The 20,810-nt window shown below is 40.0% G+C and overlaps 1 protein-coding gene and 1 non-coding gene across 5 annotated transcripts in view; one reads left to right on the forward strand and one right to left on the reverse strand.

The window, feature by feature from the left end:
• LOC135517471 (phosphatidate phosphatase LPIN2-like) overlaps positions 1–20,810 on the forward strand; it is a 40,621-nt gene that overhangs the window by 14,246 nt on the left and 5,565 nt on the right. For 2 of the 4 annotated variants that reach the window (XM_064941791.1, XM_064941793.1), the window contains exons 2-12: positions 8,443–8,643; positions 13,093–13,188; positions 13,403–13,716; positions 13,893–14,009; positions 14,509–14,641; positions 14,735–15,239; positions 16,753–16,855; positions 16,981–17,168; positions 17,465–17,558; positions 20,089–20,158; positions 20,245–20,328. In XM_064941791.1, the coding sequence (XP_064797863.1) occupies positions 8,452–8,643; positions 13,093–13,188; positions 13,403–13,716; positions 13,893–14,009; positions 14,509–14,641; positions 14,735–15,239; positions 16,753–16,855; positions 16,981–17,168; positions 17,465–17,558; positions 20,089–20,158; positions 20,245–20,328 (1,896 nt within the window). In that variant the 5' untranslated portion in view covers positions 8,443–8,451. Of the gene's footprint in view, positions 1–1,428; positions 1,723–2,581; positions 2,780–8,442; positions 8,644–13,092; positions 13,189–13,402; positions 13,717–13,892; positions 14,010–14,508; positions 14,642–14,734; positions 15,240–16,752; positions 16,856–16,980; positions 17,169–17,464; positions 17,559–20,088; positions 20,159–20,244; positions 20,329–20,810 lie in introns of those variants that run through there. The other 2 variants (XM_064941790.1, XM_064941792.1) reach the window with 2 other exon arrangements.
• On the reverse strand, positions 18,729–18,806 carry trnal-uag (transfer RNA leucine (anticodon UAG)). Its single transcript has one exon. It is a non-coding gene; the product is annotated as a tRNA-Leu (tRNA).

Raw genomic sequence — 20,810 nt, forward strand, 5'->3', positions numbered from 1 at the left:
TTTTCCATTTAAGAATAATGGAGGGCTACTGTGTTCTTAGGGACTTTCAATGCTGCAGACATTTTCTGGTACCCTTCCCCAGAACTGTGCTTTGTCACAATCCTGTCTCAGAGATCTACGGACAATTCCTTTGACCTCATGGGTTGGTTTTTGCTCTGACATGCACTGTCAACTGTGGGACCTAATATAGACAGGGGTGTTCCTTTCCAAACCATGTCCAATTAATTGAATTTACCACAGGTGGACTCCAATCAAGTTGTAGAAACATCTCAAGGATGATTAATGGAATCAGGATGCACCTCATAGTAAAGGGTCTGAATACTTATGTAAAAGAGGTATTTCTGTTTATCATTTTTAATACATTTGCTAAAATAAGAAAAGACAGTTTTCGCTTTGTCATTATGGGGCATTGTGTGTAGATTTCTGAGAATGTTTTATTGTTTTAATCCATTTTAGAATAAGGCTGTAATGTAAAAATAGAAGTTGAAAAAAATCAAGGGATCTGAATACTTTCCAAAGGCACTGTATTTCCTTCGTATAATTTGTATATATATTTTTTTATATGTGATTTTTGTATGCCTCTTGGCAGCGCCGGTAAACCCCTGCATTAATCTGGCCTTGGCTCTATGCTGACATTTTTTTTTACAAGTAGCACGTGAGCTCCTAAATTGAAAAAATGTAGAAGCGCATAAAGAAATGTAGGAACACAATTAAACATAGAGGTATTAATGATAAGAATTGCCAGCAATAACAAAATACAGGGTTAAGGAGTAGCAGAAAAAAAGTATTTTTAAGATTGAGATATAACCTACATTGGGCCTAAATGAATCCGATCATGAATCTGTGCTCAGTGTATTCTCTATGGCACTCAGAGGATGCTGTACAGCGAAGTAATCATTACATCTGGGTGAATTATTGAGTTTTTGTTTTACTTGGTGTTAATGGATGAGGCCTGAGTATTTTTCCTGTTGGCTAATAAGAACTCAATAATAACTGAAGTTTGTATGCCATGATGTTCACTGCCTCTGTATTTCCACTGGTTATAATGTCAGCCAATGGCCTTATCAGTTACTTTTTGCTTACCTTTTTGTCACTTGAGTGTGTTTCAGATTAGGACCTGTCTTATGACAGATACACTGAGTCAGCCAGTATTCATTGGATCTTGATGGTCATAACAGGATGCCCAGATTTACATAAAAGTTTGAAGTCCATTCCCATCCCAAAGTCTTGTGTATTCCCAAGGGCTTTGAAATGAAAAGCTCAGCAACAACACAAATGTGTGTGTAAAGGGCGTCACGCTGCATGCTTAGCGCGTACCACTTCCTCCGGATTCGGCCCATACCTGGCACAAACTCGGGACCTCTACTTTGCCAGCGCAAGTAACCGCCCTCCTGAAGCATCTTACAAGTCTGTACCACGTGAAAAGCTAGCTATTCACTGGCGCAAGTGGGGACACTGCAGTCTGAGGAGTAAGTTTTACACATTCCCATGTGTTGAACGTGTGGCAGTAAAAACTAAATAGCTGAAATGTCTTGAGTCAATATGACCTCTTGTACACCAGATGCATCAAACTCCGCGTTCCAGCGGAAGTCATTCATTGTCAATGGAGCAGTCCGCAACGCTACTTTGGGGGTTGCTGCACTCGTCAGCAGTGCTTTCTGTGTAGCGCATACGTTCAATATTTTCAACGCGTGCGTTGCTTTACCGTGCGGTGGGACAAACGTAAGTACACACAGACTCAAATTATACTGAACAAAAATATAAACGCAACATGTAGTGTTGGTCCCATGTTTCATGAGCTGAAATAAAAGATCCCCAAAAATGTCGATATGCACGAAAAGTATAAGCTATATATTCTTGCTAACATGTTTAAGGTATTAAACCCCAACATCCAAGAGATTGATCTATGTGAACTGTGGCGATAAACATCCAACTGAAATAATTCACCTGTTATACCCTCAACTCATATTTAAGAATTTACTTTGTTATTGTAAACTTTTCTTTAAAGGTGCTACACATTAGTTTTTTTTGCATTGTAATTTCAAAAACATTTCAGAATATATCTGCAGTCATAGTGAATTCGTTGTTTCACAGTATTACTTATCCACCAGTGTGGATTGGTTGTGATATTCGCCAATTTGTTTCTGTTGTCAAAATGGGATAGCTGTTCTGACTTTGTGGCTGGGTTATGCAGTGGAAATCGCTCAGTCAATTCCTGGTTGTTAAAATTCTACACTGTTTGCTCAAACAAGCAATGAATAGTGTATGGAATCATTGTACCATATAAATCGCTGTGATACTTTCGGACCAAAAGTAAAAGGCTCAAGCGCGAGTCTCCGCCATGTTATGGAGAAATGGGATGCGGGGGAGGGCGAAGATTTGTTTTGAATGACTTGCGCTTGAGCCTTTTACTTTCGGTTTTGGTCCAACAGCTTTATTTTTTGCTATTGAAAAGATATGTCGCATCATTTAGACAACATATGCCGTTTACTTAGATAACTAGTAAGTTAAATTTAGGGGTCGCATTAACGCAGAATTCTTCGTTTTACACGCAAGATGAGAATTCACCAATGGCGTTCAATTAGCAGACAGCACTCTGACTGATGTGTGGTTACTTTTATCCTTTTTATCCTACTTTTCTTGGTGTAGTCAACCTACTTTTCTCCGGTAAAATTAACTTGAAGAAAAACATTAGGAAATGTAGCTGGCTACATTATTTCTGTGATAAACAGATGATGGCCATGCAGCTTTTTTGCAAAGAAGACGTTGCTTTTTCATTGTAAGTTCATCATGTGACAGGTGAAGTGAAGAACGCAATCTGTTTTACATGTTGCGTTTATATTTTTGTTCAGTGGGGATAATTAAGTATGCCTAACTGTTGTCTGGGAAGGTTGACAGGTTGTATCATGTCTTACTCTTCACATAAGAGACCCATAAAGAATTAGAAATACTAAAACAGAAAATCCATGACTTTGAACACTTTGAAGCTTGTATATGACATAATTACCACCTTCTCTGAAGAGATTTCTGCCCTGAAATCCAAACAATGTGTTGAGCAAGGTGAAATTGTGGGGGAAATTATTGCTTGGCAAAATTAAGAAAGAGGAGGAGGAACGGTACCATCCACAGCATTAAAATCCCCAGATGGTAGCCTAACAATGGAGCCTTCTAACTTTTATAACATTTTATCACAAACTCTTATCAACCTGAAAGAAAAGTTAATAGAAAGATAGACAATTTCCTTAATAAGGCCAACGTACCAATTTATAAGTGTACGAGAGAACATTTATATGGATAGAAATGTGCAATGTCCCCGACAAAAAAAAAATTCTTTGTAGACCGAAAGTCGTCTGTTCTTGCAACCAACTGATTGCTCAGAATTTTTAAATGTGCATTTTTCCATATGTCACAGCTGAGCTTTCACAGGTGTGCCCCATCAGTACTGACGACCCTTCCAGTTCCGCCCACCAATCTCCTGCAGGAAGTAAGCACAGCAAAACCCAATAGACAGAGCAGGGAGGGGCCGTCACAACACACCATATGTGTTTGAATAAAACCTATATGCATTGAGCTTGTCTGATGCTTTAAGCTTACGGTTTGATGCCTCAAGAGGGCGCCAGAGATAACCAGAAGACCCAACTATTCTCATCCCACTCCTGCTAGCTTTCGCAGATTCTGCCATTAGCCTACTCTCCTGAAGTTGCCGGTAATAGGCTACACGAGGAGTCGGCAACCTTTCTTATGTGGAATGTCAATTTATCTTGCCATTTCTACCAATCTGCATGCCAGTTATGGTTTTCTATGCACATTTTTGTGAAACAGTTTCATTTAATTTATATTAACATCTTCATATCTCAAAATGATTGTCATGTGGTTAAGCAAAATTATGATTAGTTATGAAAATGATACGAACCTAAAAAGTAATTCTATTGCCATTGCCAACTACATAAGCCAACAAATAAAAACATTGCAGCCTGCAAGTAGAAAATATCCTGATAAAAATAAATATCCTATAAATCACACATGGCCTGTCTGCATACAAATTTCAAACATTGTATTAACTATTAACTTGGGTTCTGCTCAAGAAGTTTTCTGCTCCAATGAGCTCGGGACAGACACAGCTGTAGGCTATTTGCGCAAGTGATAAGAAGCAGTGCTTGAATTGGGCAGGAGCTCACCAGAGCTGAGTACCGACACCTCAAATGTCCTACTGCTTGAGCTCTTGTTCCTCTTATACAATATTATTTCAAAAGTATTGTGGAGCTCCTGCACCTAAATATAAACTACTAGCACCCAAAATTAGTACCGGAACCTATTTCAGTCCAAGTCGAGCACTGATAAGAAGACCATTTTATAATGTTTCCACTGGATCAGAGCATGACATTTTCCCCTTTTTAAACTGAGTGGTTATCGAAAGGGAGAGAGCTTGAAAGATTTTTCAATTACATTGAGGATCAATTGGAATTCTCAACGGATGTAAAAACAGAATTTGTTTGCTTGCTGTTTGAGATGAAGAAAACATTCCTTTGAGAAGCTCCACATGTCATTAGTGGGCTCCCAAGTGGCAAGGGGACCACGACTGTAAAGCTCCCGAGTGGCACAGCAGTCTAAGGCACTGCATCTCAGTGCTAGAGGCGTCACTACAGATCTTGGTTAGATTTATAGGCTGTATCACAACCAGTCGTGATTGGGAGTTCCATAGGGCGGCGCACAATTGGCCCAGCGTCGTCCGGGTTGGGGTTTGGCCAGGGTAGGCCGTCATTGTAAATAAGAATTTGTTGTTAACTGACTTGCCTAGTTAAATAAAATAAATACAAATAGTGGTGGTGCGTTAAGCTAATCAGAAATACTATCAGATCCCCAAATGGGTACATTTATATGCCTATATTTGTGCGCAGGCCAGGTAGACTATATGCCTACTTCTATGCGCATGCATCATCACTTAAGATTGACAGGAGTGTTCCAAACAAAAGACAATGACTAAATTGACAGAACTCATAAATATAATTAAGTAAACCAGAATTTGTTTCTCACAAGTGTAGCATAGCAATAAAAAAACTACCATAGAGGCTCAGAATAAATTAGAGGAAAAACTAAAGTAAGTGGAGGAACTTTTTCAAGAAAGATCAAGTGTAATATCTAATAATAATAATAATAATAATAAAGCAAACTGGATGGAATATGGGGAAAAATGCACAATTATTTTTTATTCTTCAACATAAATGTTACCAAATATAATTTCCTGAAACTTGTTACAAATGATGATTCACCAAATTATATTTTGAAAGAGGAAGCAAAGTAGTTTAAGCATATGTTTTTGTTTCAGTCTCCTCTAACCTAAGCTAATCATATGGATTTTTTTTCTATTAATAATGTAAAATGAACAGTCATACAGAAAGAGTCATGTGAAGGTGAAATTACAGAAGAGGAACTTCTTGATGCGATTAAAGCCTTTTAAGTCCGGGAAAACTGAAGGGCTGGATGGCATACCAGTTGAGGTATACCAAACTTTTTTGATATACTCAGATAACTGTTAGTAGCGTGTTTTAACCACTCCTGTGTAAATGGTAGATTATCAGACACTCAACAAGAAGGTCTGATTTCATTTTTACTGAAACAGGATACAAGTGGGAAATATAAAGATCCAGTACATTTAAAACATTGGAGGGCCCTTACACTTCTGTGTTGTGATGCTAAAATTCTAGCTAAATGTATAACGCATTGAATTAAAAAGGATTGTCGGACATTATTCATTCTAATCAGACAGTTTTCATTTTTTACATGGACGATACATTGGAGATAATATAAGGCAAGTACTGGAAACAATAGAACACTATGACAAATCTAGAAAACCATTCCTGCTCTTCATAACGTCCGGAGTTTATATATAAATACTTGTAACATTTAAATTTTGGAGAATCTCTTATAAAATGTTTTAAAATCATTTATAGTAACCCGAGGTGTAAAATAGCAGATAATGGATACTTAATTTTAACTGTCAAGAGGAGTAAAACAAGGTTGTCCACTATCGGCATATCTATGTATTATGACCATCGAAATGTTAGCTATTAAAATCAGATCCAACAATAATATCAAGGGATTAGAAATACAGGAGTGGTATACTTTTTAAAAACAGTTTAAAAACAAAGATGTCATGGTACGCTGATGGTTCATGTTTTCCTTAAATCCAGAACTTGGATCCCTCCACAGCCTCATAGAGGATCTAGATAATTTTTTGAACTTCTCTGGATTATAAACAAATTATGATAAGTGTACTATATTACGTATTGGATCACTAAAAAATACAACTTTTACATTACCATGTAGTTTACCAATAAAATGTTCTGATGGTGATGTGGATTTACTCGGTGTATATATATCCCAAAAGAAAGAAATGATCTCACTCCAATAAATTTGAATAGATATTTAGCATAAATAGATAAGATCTTGCTACCTTGGAAAGGTAAATACCTTCTATTTGTGGAAAAAATCACTCTGATGAACTGTTCAGTCATATCCCAGTTTACCTACTTGCTTATGGTCTTGCCTACACCTAGCGAACAGTTTTTTCTATATTATATGAGAAAAAATATTCAATTTTATTTGGAACAGCAAGCCAGACACATTTAAAAGGGCCTATTTATATAATGAATATGAATTCGGAGGGCAGAAATAATTACATATTAAAGCATTAGACCTCTCACTAAAGGCTTCAGTCATTAAAAAAAATTTAAATCCAAATGGGTTCTCTAGAAAATTAGTAAGAATGTCTCACCCTATGTTCAAAAAAGGCCTTGTCCCTTTATTCAGATTACAACCTCTCACTTTCAGTTATTTGAAAAGGAAATAATATTTTTAAACAAGCCATAGAAAGTTGGTTGCAATTTCTATTTAATCCACCAGAAAAGAAAGAACAAATAATACAATAAATATTTGTGGTTAAACTCAAATATACTAATTGATTTAAAAAAACAATAAAAAAAGGAATATAATAATCTTTGTAAATTATATCATAAATACGACTGGTGGAGTTATGTCATACATGCAGCTAACTAAAAAATATGGAAATGTCTGCTCTACCCAAAATTACAACCAATTATTTGCAGCATTACCGCAAAAATGGAAGAAGAAAGTGGAAGGGGGAGAAAGTAAGGAACTTGTCTGTCGGCCCTGCATTAAAGACCATAATTGGTTAAAGAAAATTGTGATAAATTAAAAAGTATACCAGTTTCATTTAAGAACCAAAGAATTGACAGCCGTGCCATATAGATTGCTAAATAGTTGGGAAGAGATTTTTGATGTACCGACTCCATGGCCCATGGTTTATGAACTGATACGCAAAACAACGCCGGATTCAAAACTTTGAATTGTTCAATTTAAAATTATTATACAGAATTCTTGCAAGCAATTTGTTATTTATATGGGGGATACAACCTTCCCACCTCTGCAGATTTTGCTGCGAAGAGGCAGAATCATTAGATCATTTGTTTTGGTACTGTCCATATGTAGCCTGTTTTTGATCACAAGTTCAGGAATGGCTGAAGAATTGCAATATTTACCTGGAGCCAACCCTGCAGATAGCACTACTGGGTGATCTGAAAAGTCATAGTCAATTGATCAATAATAGTATAATACTTTTAGCAAAACCATTTTTTAATTTACAGTTTCTAGAAACTATGAGAATAGAAAGGTTCAGAACTTTTCTGAAACATCACAGCACAGTTAAAAAAGAAATGGCAAATAAAAATCCAATATCAATGGTGTTAAGAGATAGATGGGAGGGGTTGAATGGAGCTGAAGGTTGGCACTAATAACAACTAATAACAACAAGATAACTAATGTAAATCATACTGTGCCCGTAAAACATAAATACGGTAGGTTAAGAACTTTTTTAAACAGCATGAAAGATATGGCAAATAGAAATAAAAAATATAGTTAAATCCAAACAAAATAAAACTATTGCAAATAGACTTGTGTCCATAAAATGTATATAGTATGTATGTATGCTGATATATCCTCAAAAAAATGATCACACAATGAAGTTATGAATCAATGAATGTGTACAAATTGGCGGGAGAAAGTAGTGCATTGTGCATCTAGGCGCATGGTCAATTCAACTCTGCATTGGCCATGCAGTGATATGGCCTCAGCAGAAGTCAGTGCAAGAATGGCCTCAACAGAAGTCAGGGCATTCATACAGTACTTCTTGCACTTCATGTAGTTGTGCAGAGCTGTTGTAAAGGTAGTGAGTAGAGCTGTTATAAAGGAAAGGAAATGAGAAATACAGGTGTGCCACGTTTGTAGTGTCGTACCCAAGAAGACTCGATGCTGTAATCGCTGCCAAAGGTGCTTCAACAAAGTACTGAGTAAAGGGTCTGAATACTTATGTAAATATGATATTTAAGTTTTACATTTGGTTTTGTGTGTGTGTGTTATCCACAGGTAGACACCATGAACTACGTGGGCCAGCTGGCAGGCCAAGTGTTGGTGACAGTGAAGGAGCTGTATAAGGGCATTAACCAGGCCACACTGTCAGGCTGCATCGACGTGGTGGTGGTCAGACAGCCTGACGGGACCTTCCACTGCTCCCCCTTCCATGTACGCTTCGGAAAACTGGGAGTGCTGCGCTCCAAGGAGAAAGTGGTGAGTTTGGGGGATATTTGGGAAAGAGAGGTCAGGGTTTTTTCTGCATATTTTTTTTGTTTGCTGTGTCTGAACATAAAAAGAAAATATATACATTATTTAGAAAATTATTTTCAGGATGTAAAAACAGGTGGGCCTCTAATATTTCCAGACCAAAACCCTTGCGGTGATAGGTAGGTAGGGATGCAAAAATCTGATCATTTAGCAAAACATTTAAGATTCCTAGAATTGGAAGGGAATACGCAGGAAATACAGAATCCTTCAACCAGGATTTCTGAAAATCCTGGGAATTTTGGGAAAGTTAACGGAATTTTGTAACCCCAGTGAAAAAAATCCCAGAGCTAAACCCACCCATATTACATTTTTAGCAGAAGCTCTTATCCAGAGCAACTAGTGTCAAGTACCTTGCTCAAGTGCACATCGACAGAGTTTTCAGCTAGCCGGCTTGGGAATTCAAACCAGTGTCCTTTCAGTTCCTGGTCCAACGCTTTTAACCGCTAGGCTATGTGCTGCCTGCCCAGAATCTTTCTTACACCTTCCTGTTATATTCCGCATCATCTCTGGCAGATGGAAGGATGCTGAAAAACTTTGTCTAGGTCTGTAATGGAACCCTGTCATTCTAAACTGCCATTTGTTTTTTCGCTCTATCACATCCATTACTGACGTGTAATTAGGGCCCTTTCATGTTGCCGTGTGGAAGTGCTGCTGCCTGACACAGATCCAGGTATTAAGAAGTACTTCTGAGAGAGCAATTGAGAGTGAATGGGGGGAGGACGACCATCCCAGTTCATCATCCCCGAGACACTGGGGCTGCATCTCAAATGGCACCCGATTCCCTATTTAGTGCACTGCTTTTAACCAGGGATCTGGTCAAAAGTAGTGAACTAAATAGGTAATAGGGTGTCATTTGGGACACAGACAGGAGGAGTACCACCCCTACTGTGCCCCTACTGCTACCGCTCGCCTCAGTCACTATGGCAACGCAGTTTTAGATATTCCTCTGCATAGCGGAGGAGAGATGGCCTTGATACAGTACAGAGAGGAATGTAACGTAACAGTGTGGGAGGATTGACCCAGCATCAGGCAATGGATTTGGTGATGATGCTATCTTTTATAGGATCCTTTGAAAATTCATATAGCTACTTCACTGGTTGTATTATTGATGGACATGTATGTTTTTTAGCCTTTACATAAAACATTTAACATTTTATTCCTTTACTGAAACAGACCATTATCCCTCTGTCTGTGTCCCAAGTGGCATCCTATTTCCTACATAGTGCATTTCTTTTGAACAGAGACCTATGGTGGCGTCCACACAGGCAGCCCAATTATGATGTTTTTTCCACTAATTGTCTTTTGACCAATCACATCAGTTCTTTTCACGTCAGATGTTTTTCAGAAAAACAATCTGAATCGGGCTGCCTGTGTAAACTCAGCCTAAGACTGCAAGCAGGTAATCATCTGGCCCAGTTTGCTTTCATTAACCATATCATGGTGTTAGTCTACATACAGCACATTGTTGTTTTGTGCATGCAAGCACACAATAATAAGTATGTTGAATATTTACAGTGATCTTGCTGAAGCAAGCACACTAATACAGTACCAGTCAAAAGTTTGCACACACCTACTCATTCAAGGGTTTTTCTTATTTTTACTATTTTCCACATTGTAGAATAATAGTGAAGATATTAAAACTATGAAATAACACACATGCAATTATGTAGCAATCAAAAGAGTGTTAAACAAATCAAAATATATTTTAGACTTTAGATTCTTCAAAGTAGCCACCCTTTCCCTTGATGACTTCATGAGGAATGCTTTTTCAACAGTCTTGAAGGAGTTCCCACATATGCTGGGCACTTGTTGGCTGCTTTTCCTTCACCCTGCAGTCCAACTTATCCCAAACCATCTAATTTGGGTTGAGGTAGGGTGATTGTGGAGGCCAGGTCATCTGATGCAGCACTCCATCACTCTCCTTGGTCAAATAGCCCTTACACAACCTGGAGGTGTGTTTTGGGTCATTATCCTGTTGGAAAACAAATGATAGTCCCACTAAATGCAAACCAGATTGGATGGCGTATCACTGCAGAATTCTGTGGTTGGTTAAGTGTTAAGGCTGGTTAAGTGTGCCTTGCATTCTAAGTAAGTCACTGACAGTGTCACCAGCAAAGCACCATCACACCTCCTTCAAGGTAGGAACCACACATGTGGAGATCATCCGTTCACATACTCTACGTCTCCAAAGACACGGCAGTTGGAACTAAACATCTCAAATTTGGACTCTCAGACCAAAGGACAGATTTCTATTGGTCTAATGTCCATTGCTTGTGTTTCTTGGCCCAAGCAATTCTCTTCTTATTGGTGTCCTTTAGTAGTGGTTTCTTTGCTTGAGATGTGTCTGTTTCTTGAACCCTGTGAAGCATTTATTTGGGCTGCAATCTGAGGTGCATTTATGAGAGCGGTCCTCATGAGAGCCAGTTTCATCATAGCGCTTGATGGTTTTTCCGACTGCACTTGAAGAAACTTTAAATGTTCTTCAAATTTTCCTTTAAGACATGACTGACCTTCATGTCTTAAAGTAATGATGGACTCATTTTTCTTAGCCCTATTTGGTTTTAGACAACTCAAATAAGCAATCTTCTGTATACCATCCCTACCTTGTCACAACACAACTGATTGGCGCATTAAGAAGGAAAGAAATTCCACAAATTAACTTTTAACAAGGCACACCATAGCCCTCTGTTGTTAATTGAAATGCATTCCAGGTGACTACCTCATGAAGCTGGTTAAGAGAATGCCAAGTCTGTGCAAATCTGTCATCAAGAAAAGGGTGGCTACTTTGAAGAATCTCAAATATAAAATATATTTTTACTACATGATTCCATGTGTTATTTCATATTTTTGAAGTCTTCACTATTATTCTACAATGTAGAAAATAGTTACAAATAAATAAAAACCCTTGAATGAGTAGGTGTGTCTAAACTTTTGACTGGTACTGAACATTGTGAGTGAACTGTTTATACACTGAACAAAAATATAAACGCAACATGTAAAGTTTTGGTCCCATGTTTCATGAGCTGAAATAAAACATCCCAGAATTGTTCCGTATGCACAAAAAGTATATTTAAGTTTGGTTTCCATCCCTGTTTGTGAGCATTTCTCCTTTGCTAAGATAATTCATCCACCTGACAGGTGTGGCATATCAAGAAGCTGATTAAACATCATGATTATTACACAGGTGCACCTTGTGCTGGGGACAATAAAAGGACACTCTAAAATGTGCAGTTTTGTCACACAACACAATGCCACAAATGTCTTAAGTTTTGAGGGAGTGTGCAATTGGCATGCTGACTGCAGGATTGTCCACCGGAGCTGTTGCTAGAGAATTGAGTATTAATTTCTCTACCACAAGACGCCTCCAACATCGTTTTAGAGAATTTGACAGTGCGTCCAACTGGTCTCTCAACCGCAGACCACGTGTTTGGCGTTGTGTGGGCGAGCGGTTTTCTGATGTCAACATTGTGAACAGAGTGCCCCATGGTGGCGGTGGGGGTTATGGTATGGGTAGCCATAAGCTACAGACAGCAAACACAATTGTATTTTATCAATGGCAATTTGAATGCCCAGAAATACTGTGACGAGATCCTGAGGCCCATTGTCATGCCATTCATCCGCCGCCATCACCTCATGTTTCAAATCAAATGTTATTTGTCACATGCGCCGAATACAATACCATGAAATGCTTACTTACAAGCCCTTAACCAACAATGCAGTTCAAGAAATAGAGTTAAAAAACATTTACTAAATCAAGTTAAAAAAAAATCTAATCAATCAAAAAGTAACACAATAAATGTACATAACAATAGGCGGCTATATACAGGGGATACCTGTACTGAGTCAATGTGCGGGGGTACAGGTTTGTCAAGGCAATTTGTAAAGTGACTATGCATAGATAATAAACAGCGAGTAGCAGCAGTGTAGTTCAGCATGATAATGCACAGCCCCATGTCGCAAGGATCTATACACAATTCCTGGAAGCTGAAAATGTACCAGTTCTTCCATGGCCTGCATACTCAACAGACATGTCACCCGTTGAGCACGTTTGGGATGCTTTGGATCGCCATGTACGACAGTGTGTTCCAGTTTCACAGCACTGAAGAGGAGTGGGACAGCATTCCACAGACCACAATCAACAGCCTGATCAGATGTGTCACGCTGCATGAGGCAAATGGTGGTCACACCAGATTAATTTGTTTCAATTGACTGATTTCCTTATATGAACTCTAACTCAGTAAAATCTTTGAAATTGAGTGGGGAGGGGGAGTGCCCCATCCGTGGACAAAACTGATCCTAAATCAGCACTCCTAGTCTGAGACGCTTGATGCATATGGCCCCAATAAATGGAGTTCCTCCATAAATGGATGCCTGACCTGTCCTTTCCCTCTGCAGATTGACATTGAGATCAATGGAGAACCAGTGGAGTTGCACATGAAGCTGGGGGACAACGGAGAGGCCTTCTTTGTTCAGGAAACCGAGCAGCATAATGTGAGATTTTTTTTTTTTATCGGTTTCATGACAACCACTGTTGACACAGCTTATTACTGACGGTGTATGTGTCCCAAATGGCTCCCTATTGCCTAAAACGTGCACTTCTTTTGAGCAAAAATAGTGCACCATGTAGGGGATAGGGTGCCATTGGGGACGTAGTCTATAACGTGATCTTGTTGTGACTCGTCGTCTCTTTGTCACCCCAACCCAGGAGATAATCCCTGCCCACCTTGTGACGTCGCCCATCCCCACAGAGGAGGCTCTGGGGAGGGGCAGAGAGTCCAGAGCTGGGGAGTCGGGCCTGGAGGGTGGGCTGCAGCCGCCCCAGGGGGACTCACAAAACCCAGCTTCCTCCTCCACCCCCCTCCTTCCCCCCAGCACCACAGCAGGGAAGAAGAAAAAGAGACGTAGAAAGAAGCACAAAGCAGACCCCCGGAAGGAGGAGCAACAGGCCTCCACTGCTGGTGGTGAGGAGGTCTGTGAACTGAGCTCAGACGAGGAGCACGGTACACAAAACAACGGCAGGTAAATGGACAGTGGAGTAGGGTGAAGTTGCCCCTAGATGCTGACCCCCCCCAGCTAATGGGACAGACAGAGGGGGCTAACAGGAGCTCAATGACTCCATAGGTACACTCACGTTGGGTCTGGGTGGGTCTGTTCAGCACAGTGTGGTCAATGGAGGATATTCTTCATTCCCTCAGGGCCCCCTTGTTCTCTACAGTGAAGGACACAGTGGAACACAGGCAGCACCCCAACCTCCACTCCTTGGACAGCTACCCCTTCTCTGATGGAGACTGGTCTCCCGGCGACAGCCACAGGTATGACCCCCTCATTCAGTCGCTCAGTCAATAACTTCCTATTCAAATATTTACACAGATCATGCAAACAAGTCAGGATCATTAGGAAGATTTTTTTATTTCCTTAGGACTTAACAAAAAAGAAAACGTTGTCAATCTAAGCACACCTGATTCTAATAATTAGCTGGTTAATAAGCTGAATCAGGTTAGTTACAACTAGGGTTCGATTGAAAACTTACAGGAGGGTAGTTCTCCAGGAACACGGTTGGAGTGCACTGATCTAAAGCATGTTAATGAGCCTTTTATTTTGAAGGTTATGTCCCTGACGTCGGCTCAAGCTTCAGTTGTCTTAAAAGGCGCAAAGTCAGATGTCCAGTGTATTGCTCTATAACACGCCTTGAATTGAATCTCATTTTAGGTAGATATTAATTCAAATGGTAGCAGAACATTGATTGAATAGCCCTGTGGAGCTGTGAGTACATGTTGTGTATGTGTTGTACTGTTTTCTCGATTGTAACAGATCTCCAAGATCCCTGTCAGAGCCCATGTCTCCAAAGAGCGACTCAGAGTTGATGGTGAAGTTATCAGAGAGCATGCTCAGAGCAGAGTCACACATGCAGTGGTCCTGGGGTGAGTTCCCAGAATCCACCAGGGTAAGACCAAGATCTTTGTGTTTCAAATGGCACCACATTCCCTATATAGAGATGGAAATATGCCAAACTGATTTCATATTGACTCTTGTCCAGGTCAGTAAGAAAGAGCCCTCGGAGCTGCCTAAGACGATGACTATCACCCCGTCAGAGAGCACACACTTCAGGGTCATCCTCAGCTCAGAGGCCATGGAGGTGGAGGCTGGGGGCCTGCACACCTCTCTGGACCCAGTGTGTGGACCTGCCATCGTCAAACCAGAGCCCCGGACCCCCAAACAAAATACCCTCCTCAGCTCAAAACACCACCCACCCGACCCTCTATCTGAACTCCTTCATCCCCCTAAACCTATTCATGACCATTGCCCACCCCAACCTGAACCATGTCCCCTCAAACCAGAACCAGGTGCTCTAACGTCAGAGCCCAGTCCAGACCTCTGTATCCCGTCCAAGCCTGAACGGAGGGGCCCTTGGACTTCCACTCCTCCCAGTGTGCTTGATTCCAGCCAGAGGGACAGTGGCTCTACTGCCGGTGGGGCCAGTTGCATGGCCGGGGACCTGGGGTCCATCGGCTCCAAGACTGACTCCCCCTCCAAGAGGAGAGGTACTAATTGTGCTTTAAATAGCAACCAAAAGTATTTAAAAAACCAAATCGAAAGTATGCATAGACGGTTTATATAAATAGCTTATTGATCAAGTATAACACATGACTTAGGCCATTTATAAGGATTTTGGCTTACGGCAGCACAATGTGCCGGATGATGGCATTCCATAGCCCTCTGTTGTTAATGACAGCTAGTATGAACAAATGCTTTACATTACTTTTTTTGTCCTCTATTTGATGTTTTATGTCCCCTATATTATGTTTTATGTCCCTTATTTTAAGTACCTCATAGCTCTATCACTACAGAATGTTCTGATGGCAACAGAAAGAAAATGACTTGGTCATGAGTAAGGCCTCAGACACACCAATAGCGTGTGCTGGCCGGGTCATTCCTACCAGACCTCATAACATTTGGGGGGAAAAGTATATCAGAAAAGATATAATATATCAGAAAAAAGTTTGGCTTTCAGAAAATATTTTGGGGCAACATATTTTAGGTGCATTTTCCAACCTGTTTGGTACATAATACATAATGCATAATCCTAACAGGGTAGAGCATAAACCTAAATTAGCCATAGCTCTGTGAGTGATCAAGATTGAGCTACCATAATGGTGAGCAGGATTTCAACATCTCTATCAAACATAATAAAAATCAATTTTGTTAATTTTCTCTCTAATTTTGCCTGACAGGGTGAAAAATTATGAGTGGGACATACAGACTAACAACATGAAACATGGACAAATGGATAAAACTGAGTGTTTGTATTTATTTAGCCTTGCACCATTGTTTTCCCACCTAAGAAATTATGACTCTTGCTGAATGTGGTGTCATTGTAGGAAGGGGTTGTTTTCTTAAAGAAGAATTACAATAAACTAACAGGGTGGAAAGTGATATCAGGGACAAACAGAAAATCTAACATAAAATACAAACATCATGAAAAGAAAACATTGATGAGAGTGAATTTAACTAGGTCTATAAAACAGTGATGAAAGATTAAGTATTTTATCATTTACAATTTTATGGCTTATATTTCTTGTGGAAGTTGATGAATAATAACTGGGAACATGGCAAAAACGCCTACATTCACTGAAAAAAATGTGTTAAAAATTGATAAAATTCCCTTCCAAGATCCATATTTTGTTATTTTTAAGGTAAAGCCTTTTGGAATCCACATTTTACACTAAATAATAAATTATATTTCCTGGGGACAGAAAAGACACATCATAGTAGGAATGACCCAGCCGAGAGTACTTAGAACCTCTGAACAGAGTGCCTGCCTAAATGTGCACCAATTTTACATGTAGAATTGTGTGATAATGTTGTCAGTCAAAGCTCTACAGCTGGTGGTCCCTAAAACACAGCGCGCTGAACGATCAGCAGACAAAAAATTTGATCCACATTCGGTGCTATGTGCGCAAGCCTTAAGGGTTCAGACAGTGTTATTGACTACACCCGGAATTGGGCTGTGAATGGTTTAAGTGAATTCTGATTATTCGTCTGTGTGTGACGAAGGTGTGAGGAAGAGGAGTCAGCACCAGGGGCCTGAGGATATCTACCTGGACGACCTGAACGCTATGGAGCCTGACGTCGTCGCGCGCTACTTAGCTCCCAAGAGGTACCTCATCATGCCTTTCATCCCATGTATTGAGGCCCTATTCCCTTTATAACGCACTACTTTTGACCAGGGCCCATAGAGTTGTGTTGCAGTGACTGACCAGTCTGTGGTTGTGTGTTTTGCAGTGAGTCCGAGACCATCCCTAAGCACTGGGTGGAGGTTGGCCGGTGCGATGGGTCCCAGTCTCCCCAGTCTGTGGGCAGTGCAGCGGCCGACAGCGGGACAGAGTGTCTGTCTGACTCGGCTGGGGATCTACCAGACATCACCCTGTCTCTCTGTGGAGGGGTCGGAGAGAACTCTGAAATCTCCAAAGGTAAGGTGTCCTACTGTATGTAAGTGTTATGTTATGGTGACTAGGGGTGTGCCCTAAATTGCACCATATTTCCTATATAGTGCACTACTTTTGACCAGGCACTGTAGGGAATAGGGTGCCATTTGGGACACAACCTAGGGCTTCACTTTGATAAGTATGCAAATAACTAACTAGTACACTGCTACTCACAATGCCACAAATAATAATGTATTATATTATATGACAATAGATATGCTATAATGATGAGCAGATTAGGATACCTTCAAGATGCAAATGCTATGATACTTTTATTGCAGAGAGATTCATGGAGCACATCATCACATATCATGAATTTGCTGAAAATCCAGCAATCATTGACAATCCCAATTTGGTGGTTAGAATTTCAAACCGGTGAGTCGTTCAGCCGTCCTACTCATACTAATTCATATTCCTGCGTCATACTAATTCTTAGACTGACATTTTGAACAGAAGATCACAATTTGTAGATTTCCTTGAACTAATCACAATTATATTATTACACAGTTCCTTCAGAAAGTATTCACACCCCTTGACTTTTTCCATATTTAAAGCCTAAATTTAAAATAGATTAAATTGAGATTTTGCGTCACTCGCCAAAACACAATACCCCATAATGCCAAAGTGGAATTATGTTTTTGCAAATTAATTAAAAATTAACTGAAATGTCTAGCATATCAACCACTTTGTTATGGCAAGCCTAAATAAATTCAGGAGTAAAAATGTGCCTAACAAGTCACATAATCAAATCAAATGTATTTATATAGCACTCCTTACATCAGCTGATATATCAAAGTGCTGTACAGAAACCCAGCCTAAAACCCCAAACAGCAAGCAATGCAGGTGTAGAAGCACGGTGGCTAGGAAAAACTCCCTAGAAAGGCTAAAACCTAGGAAGAAACCTAGAGAGGAACCAGGCTATGAGGGGTGGCTAGTCCTCTTCTGGCTGTGCCGGGTGGAGATTATAACAGAACATGGCCAAGATGTTCAAATGTTCATAAATGACCAGCATGGTCAAATAATAGTAATCACAGTGAGCAGGTCAGGGTTCCATAGCCGCAGGCAGAACAGTTGAAACTGGACCAGCAGTTGGAGGTGGACTGGGGACAACAAGGAGTCATCATGCCAGGTAGTCCTGGTAGTCCTAAGGCATGGTCCTAGGGCTCAGGTCCTCCGAGAATAAGTTGCATGGACTCACTCTGTGTGCAATAACATTGTTTAACATGATTTTTGAATGACCACCTTATCGCTGCACCCCACACATAAAATTATCTGTAAGGTCCCTCAGTCAAGCAGTGAATTTCAAACACAGATTCAAGCACAAAGACCAGGGAGGTTTTCCAATGCCTCACAAAGAAGGCCAACTATTGGTAGATGGGTAAAAATATAGAAACGCAAACATTGAATATCCCTTCGAGCACGGTGAAGTTATTAATTACACTTTGGATATTGTATTAATACATACAAATGATTGTCATTTAGCAGACATACAAATGATTGTCATTTAGCAGATGCTCTTATCCAGAACATTGTCATACTTCTTTTTACTGGCCCCATGTGGGAATTAAACCCACAACCCTGGCGTTCTAAGCACCACGCTCTACCAACTGAGCCACAACCAGTCACTACAATACACCCAGTCACTACAAACATACAGCCGTCCTTCCTAACTCAGTTGCCGGAGAGGAAGGACACCGCTGAGGAATTTCAACAGCAGGCCAATGGTGACTTTAAAACAGTTACATAGTTTAATAGCAGTGATATGAGAGAACTGAGGAGCAACAATGTTGTGGTTACTCCACAATAGTAACCTAATTAACAGAGTGAAAAGAAGGAAGCCTGTACAGAATAAAATATTCCAAAACATGCGTCCTGTTTGCAATAAAGCACTAAAGTAAAACTGAAAAAAATGTGTCAAAGAAATTAACTTTATGTCCTGAATACAAAGTGTTTGGGGCAAATCCAACACAACACATCACTGAGTACCATTCTTCATATTTTCAAGCATGGTAGTGGCTGCATCATGTCATGCGTATCGGCAAACACTAGGGATTTTTTTTAGGATAAAAAGAAACAGATTAGTGCCAAGCACAGGCAAAATCCTTGAGGACAACCTGCTTCAGTCTGCTTTCCAACGGACACTAGGAGGAAAATTCACCATTCAACAGGACAATAACCTAAACCACAAGGCCAAATATACATTGGAGTTGCTTACTAAAACGACGTTGAATGTTTCTGAGTGGCCTACTTACAGTTTTGACTTAAATTGACTTGAAAATATATGTCGAGACTTGAAAATGACAGTCTAGCAATGATCAACAACCAACTTGACAGAGCTTGAAGAATCTTTCAAAGAATGTGTAAGTATTGTACAATCCAGATGTGCAAAGCTCTTAGACTTACTCAGAAAGACTCACAGCTATAATTGCTGCCAAAAGTGATTCTAACATGTATTGACTCAGGGGTGTGAATACTTATGTAAATGTGATATTTCTGTATCTCATTTTCAATACATTTGAAAAAAATCTAAAAACAGGTTTCCACCTCTCGAGTGGCGCAGCCGTTTCCTCTGACACATGACACATGTGTCAAGAAGCAGTGCTGCTTGGCAGAGTCGTGTTTCGGAGGACGCATGGCTCTCGACCTTCGCCTCTCCCGAGTCTGTACAGGAGTTCCAGCGTTGGGACAAGACTGTAACTACCAATTGGATATCACTAAATTCGTGACAAAATTGAGTTAAAAATAAAAAACAATCCGCTTTGTCATAGGGTATTGTGTGTAGATTAATGAGAATTCAGGCTGTAACACAGCAAAATGTCGAATTAGTCGAGGGATATGAATACTTTCTGAAGGCACTATATATATATATATATATATATATTATTTTTTATTATTATTTTTACAGATATTACAACTGGACATTGGCAGCTCCATTGATACTAAGTATGCAAGCTTTCCAGAAGAACCTGCCCAAGGTAGATCACATGTTATGCATTATGAATGTATGTTAGAACTTCAACATTCTGTGCATGTACTCATAAATACCTCATGTGTGTCTAAGGCCACAGAGGAGGCATGGGTGAAAGAGAAGATGCCTAAGAAGTCCGGCCGCTGGTGGTTCTGGAGGAAAAGCAGTGTCAAACAGGTAGGGGCTGCATCCCAAATGGTACCCTATTCCTTATACAGTGTAATACTTAGGTCCAATAAGGCTGTGCACAAAAGTAGTGCACTATATAGGGCTCTCAAACTCAACTCTGGACCTCGAAGCCAGTTATACTGTGTTTTTTCATTGTTCCCCTCCAATCAGGGACTGATTTAGACCTAGGACACCAGGTGGCTACAATTAATTATCAGGTACACCTGATATAGGGAATAGGGTGCCATTTGTGACAAAGGGGTGTTTTTGCAGTACGCTTTAGGTCTACTGGTATTGATACTCTGTAGTACCCGTAATGAAATCAACCCTAGCTGAACTGCTTTCCTGATACTGTCATTTGTCACTTTAAACAGATGGTCCATGATTTTCACCATCTTTCCTCATGACTCTTTTTTTTGTGTGGGCAGAAAATAGTTCCATTGTGAATCCCATTGGATTTGCATTTCCGTTGTAAATTAGCCTAAGCAAAT

Source organism: Oncorhynchus masou, chromosome 28 (genome assembly GCF_036934945.1).
Source record: "Oncorhynchus masou masou isolate Uvic2021 chromosome 28, UVic_Omas_1.1, whole genome shotgun sequence".
NCBI lineage: Eukaryota > Metazoa > Chordata > Actinopteri > Salmoniformes > Salmonidae > Oncorhynchus > Oncorhynchus masou.